At 52.9% G+C, this 6,527-nt stretch overlaps 1 protein-coding gene across 4 annotated transcripts; it reads right to left on the reverse strand.

The window, feature by feature from the left end:
- Positions 1-123: 123 nt before the first annotated feature.
- On the reverse strand, positions 124-5,930 carry Fbxw9 (F-box and WD repeat domain containing 9). 4 transcript variants are annotated; one of them, XM_038312301.1, is made up of 10 exons: positions 5,454-5,930; positions 3,819-3,958; positions 3,613-3,741; positions 2,706-2,818; positions 2,530-2,621; positions 1,244-1,392; positions 1,044-1,157; positions 851-940; positions 708-773; positions 124-628 (listed from the first exon to the last, which is right to left on the reverse strand). In XM_038312301.1, the coding sequence occupies exons 1-10, from the start codon at positions 5,860-5,862 to the stop codon at positions 554-556; spliced, it is 1,377 nt and encodes a 458-aa protein (XP_038168229.1). In that variant the 5' UTR covers positions 5,863-5,930; the 3' UTR covers positions 124-553. The 4 variants fall into 4 exon arrangements, 3 of the variants coding, with proteins under 3 accessions (XP_038168229.1, XP_038168228.1, XP_038168230.1); XM_038312300.1 differs by having other exon boundaries at positions 5,418-5,930; XR_005283277.1 differs by lacking the exon at positions 124-628 and having other exon boundaries at positions 723-773; positions 1,028-1,157; positions 5,418-5,930.
- Positions 5,931-6,527: the final 597 nt, after the last annotated feature.

Below are 6,527 nucleotides of genomic sequence, written 5' to 3' on the forward strand. Positions count from 1 at the left end.
GTCCTCAAGTGCATACGCACAGAGCAGTAGGCACCCCAGCCCTCGCATGCTACCCTTCCCCCTCAGTCACATGGACCACACAAACAGTCACGGACGCATGGTCACAGACAGCTCACACTCCAGTTCCCAACAATTGCACAGTAGGTCATTTATTCCTTCTTCACCCAAATCCTAACAAAACAAGGATCACCCAGGGTGGCTGTGCACCCATTATCCCAACACTTGGAGACTGAAGCAGGAGGACCAGGCATTCAAGGCTTGCCTCAGATACACAGTAAGTGTGAGGCCAGCCTGGATTCCATGGAGACCGCCTCAACAAACAAAACAGAACAACCAGGGGTGGAAGGTAGGGAATAGCCCCCTGGGTGGCTACAACTAGAATGTCACCTCCACAGGCATAGGTGTGGGCCCAGCCCTAGGGCTTCCTGTGCCCCAGGCCTGTGGAGCAGGGCAGAAGCAGCACCAATGGCAGGAAGGTTCTCCAGAGCTGAGGCCTAGGGCAACCTCAGCAGGCAGTGTATACCAACATCCATCCACAGCCACGTCCAGCTGTTTAGGCCAGCAGCCTCCAGACCTCCAGTGACAGGCCGCCAGAGGCAGCCACCACCACGTTGCCCTCAGCACAGATCTGGGGAGCAGTGACAGTGGAATTAGGGGATGGCGTGGGCTCTTGGCAGGCCAACAGGCTATATGGGGCAGGACCTTACCCCATTCAACACATTGTGGTGGCTTCTGGTACAGATGGTCCTAGGTGGGTCTGTGGGCACGTGAACCTGGGAAGGGTAAGGGGCAGAGGTCAGGAGATGTGCCCTGGCCAGCGCTTGGGTCTGCATGGGTCCAGTGTCCTCACCCGGATGGTCTTGTCAGTAGATGTTGTATACAAAGTCCCCAGCGAGTGCTTGATCCCTGTGATCTGAGACTGGTGACCCACATCAAAGGACTAGGGAAGGAAGGATGGGTGACACTCAGGCAGAGTTTCCCCGTGGTTAGCCCTCCACACCCAAGAAGTCATAGGGAAGTTACAGACGGGAGTCCTAGCAGACCCGGACAAGCTGGAAGCAACCATCTCGGTTGGCGAAGACGTGCAGCAGGCCCTGGTTGTCACCCGCCCAGAGCTGGGGCTCCTGGTAGGACATGCAGAGCAGATAGGAGTCCAGCTGTGGGAAGGACAAGGCACAGAGCAGCTCAGGAATGACAAGCTGGGCTACAGTCCTCCTCAGAGTCACTGGGAAGAGCAACCCACCTGCAGCCGCTGCAGGACTCTATTGGCTCGGCGATCAAATACCACAAGACTGTGGTCCTCACTGCCTGAGATGATATGCCTGTCATCTGCCAGCACCGCCAGCACAGCACTCGAATGCAGCCTCCGGCTCTTCACCAGAGCTAAGCCAGCTGGAGTGGGAATACAGGCCAGGGAGGATGGAGGGTATCAGAACCCTTCAGAGACCCAGGCCTACCTGGGGTCTGGGCTACCATCTCACCTAGGAAAACTTCCGACGGCTCAGCTTCTCACCTGATCACTCCCCTCCCCTCCTACCCCATCTTGATCCATGACCCACAGGCTTTTGTCCTCTCCTGGTCCCTACCTCCATGCCACCTTCCCTTCCTACCCCACCAGTATCTCCCAACACATAGCCAAGCACTTCACTCCACCCAAACCTAAGTCCATCTCAGGATCCCTTCAGTTTAATGGAGTAAGATGACTCAGTCATGGCTGGGGTGGGGCTAGAGCTCAGCAGCTAAGCAACAGCCTAAGCACAAGGCAATGGCTTCCATCCCAGGATGGGGGAAGGGGCCGATTAATCATCAGCCAGGCCTCATGGTGCAATCCTGTAATTCCAGCTACTCAGGAGCCCACAGGCAGGAACAGGAAGCTGAATATAGGTGGAGGCCAGCCTAAGATACAGAGTGAGTTTGAGGGCAGCCTGGGCAACACAGTGAGAGTCTGTGAGAGTCTATCTCAAATGAGCAAAGTAAAGGGACAAGGCATCTGTCTAGCATGCGGGAGGCACTAGGCTCAGTCTCCGCAACGGGAACAGCGTAGACAGAGCACAGGAAAGACTCGCAGTGCAGACAGGATTATGTCATCCACCGGTGTTCTCTGTTCACGTGATTCAATGTTTGTTTTAATTTTCGAGATTCCTTTTTTATCTTATGTATATAGGCGTTTTGCCTACATCTATCTGTGCACGGCATGCATACATTGTCCATAGAGGCCAGAAGAAGGCAATGGATCCTCTTAAGTTAGAATTACAGGTGGTTGCTAGCTAGCACGTGGGTGCCTCCCAACCCAATCCAAGTCCTCTGGAAGAGCAGCCAGTGCTCTTAATTGCTGAGCCATCTCTCCAGCCCCCAACCCAACCTCAGTGTTCTTTCCTGTTGTTTTGTGTTTCTGTTATTTTGTTTCTGAGCCAGGGTCTCACTGTGTAGCCCTAGTTGGTCTGGAACTTACTGTGTGGACCACACTGGTCTTGAACTCACAGAGATCTGCTTCCCTTTGCCTTCTAAGCATCGGAATTGGAATCTCACCTCTGGGATCATAGGTGGTCACCTTCTTGTCATAGGTACCAGTCACGAGGATGTCAGGTTGGTAGGAGAGGCACAGCACTGCCGCCTTGCCCCTGGGGACACACGGCACACAAGGCTGGGTGATGGCTTGGGCAGGGCCCTACCCACCCAGGCCCCCTGCCCAGGCCCCCTCACACTTGATCTCGCCAAACTGCTGCCCATCAGCCGCCATGTCCCAAAGCTTCACAGTGCTGTCCCAAGAGCCGGAGCACACACGGTGGTCCTGTGCTGCTAGCGACCACACCCAGCCCTGTGGGAGCAGGGACAACAGTCATAAGGCAACTCACTTTAAGAGCTGTATAACAGCTCACGTCTCTCTCCTCCCCAGAACCTAAGAGGAAGTCTGCACCTTCCTGCTTTTGCAGAGAAGGATCCAAGAGATGAACAGATTCACTCAAAGCCAAACAGCTTTGCCTCTCTCATGCCCACTTCCACAGACACTTCAGTAACACACATAACTCCCACTCTTCCCACAAACGACAAAACGAGGGTCAGAAGGAGGAGGGACAACTGAAGAACACAGTAAATCCCAATGTGTGGGAGTAGGGTCTGCTCTGCAGCCTATCAGAGCCTGGGGACAAGAACACGTCCCAGCGGTATCCACAGAGACCACTCCTTCTCTTTGTGCTAGACTAGAACCCAGAGCCCCAACACAATCTAAACATGGGCTCTGTCACTGAGCAACACTCTCGCAGTTTCCAGTAGCTCGTTTTTTTTCTGCTCTTTGAAACGGTCTGACTCTACAGTTCAGGCTGGCCTGGAACTCATTATGTAGCGCAGGCTAGCTTCAAAATCAGAACAATCCTCTGCCTTTAGCTCCCTGAGAGTGTTGCTAATACAGGCCTGAGCCATCAAGGACTACGTCAAGGCCTTCAGAAGCCTGCACTAATGGAGGTTTGAGGCCTCAAACCTTCATCTTACCACCCAGTAGACAAACTCACCGCCAGCAGAGGTAGAGTCAAGTCTGTGCAGCCTGCTATCAGAGCCCAGGCCCTGAGTTGCAGCACCCTGCCAGCTTCTTTCATGCCTCCCAAGACTGCTCACCTTGTGTGTGCTATTGCCCTGGGTGCCCAAGGCCTTCACCAGAACTCGGCTAGGCTCCTTCCCTAGATGTCGTAGGTCCCACAGGTTGACGTTGCGATCTCGAGAGCCTGACAGACACAGTGCCCCACCCTGGAAGGAGAGCATGGAGCTGGTGCTGAGGTTCCCCAACCTTTCCCTTGCCTAGCCTCCCATCTAGCCCCCCTCACCTGGAGCAGCAACACTGCATCAATGGAAGCAAAGTGCCCATCAGCTAGGCAGAAGTACTCAGCTTTCTGTCCATCCTCTGCCCAGCGGGCCAGGTGCTGTTCCAGCTCGATGCAGGCGGCTGGCCAGTCAAAGTCCTCCTCTATGGGGTACCACGAGCAGGATAGTCAGTGGGCATCAGCTGAGAGAGTCCAGCCCTGGCTGCCAGGGAGCCCAACCTTCACCAGACCTGGATAAAATGTCACCCCCCACCCTAAGCAGGCACAGACTCTGGTCTTGCTTCAGGATATCTGACCACCCATCTCCCATGCAGGACCAGAAATAGACCCAACTCTAAGAAACCGAAACTACACTTTTTAACCTTCATCTCACAACCCAGGTGACAACAGTCTCACCCTCAGTCCTTTCTAGGGCCTCACAACTAACCAAGCATTCTGGCCTTAGCCCCTAACCCAGACCTAAGGATACAGTTCTTAAATTTCTAACTGTAAACCAGGAAGTCACAAGACACAGAAGCCAAGGAGAGGAAAGTGTGGCTTGGTAGTCGAGAACTTACCTAGGAAGCACAGGGCCTTGGCTTTATCACTAGTCATTCCCCCTCCCTCCCAAGACAAAATCTAAACCCCAGGTCACCCATTCAATCATTTGGATGAGGTTCAAGCACGTTTTTATCAAAAAGCATGTTTGGAAAACATGTTTATCAAAAAGCTGTTTGGAAATCTGATTGGGGGTTGGAGGTCAATTCCTAGGGGTTGGAGGTCAATTCCCTAACCCAGAAGTCTGCAGAGTCAAATTCTTCCAGGTCAGGGGATCAACTATTCAGCTTTCCATGTCTATCTCAAGAGCCTAAGGACCCAGGACCATCAGGATTAACAATATCTCAAAGTTGTCCTGAGGATATACCATGTGTAAAATAACGCATCTGCCTAGCACACCACAAGTTCTGGGTTCCATCCGTACAACCTTAAAAAAAAAAACAAAACAAAAACTCAAAACGATCAACTTCAAGTTTTCTTTTTCTCCACAGACCAATGAACTCAAGGGCAGAATGAATAACACCTGCTCTGCAAAGGTGACAGCTAGCTCAGCACATCTAAGACCAAAGAAAGAGGATCGGGAGGACGAGGGAACCCTGGGCTACATAAAAACCTGTCTCAAAATAAATAAAAATAAATAAAACAGAAAAGATGACAGGCTAGACCCAGGTATCAACGATTGTTGGTATCAATGATCCCAGATCCTAAGTCCCAAGGTTAGTTCAGGTTGAGGCATCTAGAGATTCAGAACCCATTGTTTCCGGCTGTATCCAGAGCCTGAGGATTTTTTTGGACCTATTTTTCACTCCAGGTACAATCTAAAAAGTCCTAGAGTTATCCACATCTAGGGCCTTAGTGCTAACAAAGCCCAAACAGGGGAATCTCTGAAGTTTAGAGATTCCAGGTTCAGAGCTCTGCCTGAGGAAGTCAAGTATGGGGTCGATTAAAGATTAGGCAACACCTAGAAATTTCCTCTGCCTCCAGTCAGAGCTGGGACAACCTGGAAGCCTGCTCCAGAAGCAGTATGCACCCGCAGACCAGGAACCACTTCCACTCAAGCCTGACCTGGGCAGAAGTTCCTGTTTCCCCGGGTGTGCGTACCTTCCACCACTGGGTAGGGTGCGCGCACGCGGCGCTGAGCGCGTAGCCTCCAGGTGACATGATCACGCACAAGGTCGTTGAGTGCTTGGCACACGCACGGCAGGACGTGGAGCACGACCCGTGCATCCAGGTAGGCGCAGATCTCCAGCAGTAGCTCCGGGGGAAGGCTCAGTAGGCCCGGCAGGCGCACGGCCGGGACTCTGGGGGCAGCCTTTCGCTCCGGCGCGCCCAGGGACGCGGAGAGCGTGGACTTCAGCGACGAGCGCCGCGGGGTCAGGCCAGGTTTGGGTGGGGTGAGCACGCGGGCTACGTAGGCCTCAGCCTGAGCGTCAGGGTCCGGGTCTGGCTCGGGGTCCGACTCATCGTCACAGGAGCGAGGATCCCCACTCCGCCCCGAGGGAAGCTCCATGGCGACCGGGTGGGTGCGGCTGCCCCAGGTTTAGCTACTACTGGGCCGCGTCCTGTTTCCTAGGCAGCGCGAGATCATTTCCGGCGCTTTTAGATGACGTCAGAAAGAACTGGACGCAAGTTACTAACTAATAAACCTAATGTCTAAACCGCGAGCTGGTCACTTTTTTTTTTTAACCATTCGCGACTGTCATTTCAAAGCAAGTTTTTTGTTGTTTTTAAGAATTTATTTTTACTTTTACGTGTTTGGATCCTTTGAAGTTAGAGTTAAGGGCAGCAATCGCCTGGTGTGGTTGGTGGAAACACCCACTTTTAGATATGGTCTCACCATGTAACCCAGGACGGCCTCGCGAGTGCTGCGGTTAAGGGCGTGCGCCAGCCAAGCACAGGAGATGCTTTGTATCCATCTGAGGTCGAGATGGGGGGGTGGGTCCTCTTCTTCGATGAGTTTTATTATCCTGAATTTTATTGTGTGAGGTGTGTTTCTGTGTGCCACAGCATACATGGACTGGTCAGACACAACTCTGGAGTCAGTTCCCCTTCACTTGTAGGTGGGTTCTGGAGGGAATCAAACTTAGGTCACCAGGCAGCAAATGCCTTTATGTGCTGAGTCGATTCTCCCGGCCCTGTCATGTATCTTGAAACAGGTCTTTCACTGCTGATCAT

The sequence above is a fragment of the Arvicola amphibius genome, chromosome 15, assembly GCF_903992535.2.
Source record: "Arvicola amphibius chromosome 15, mArvAmp1.2, whole genome shotgun sequence".
Lineage (NCBI taxonomy): Eukaryota > Metazoa > Chordata > Mammalia > Rodentia > Cricetidae > Arvicola > Arvicola amphibius.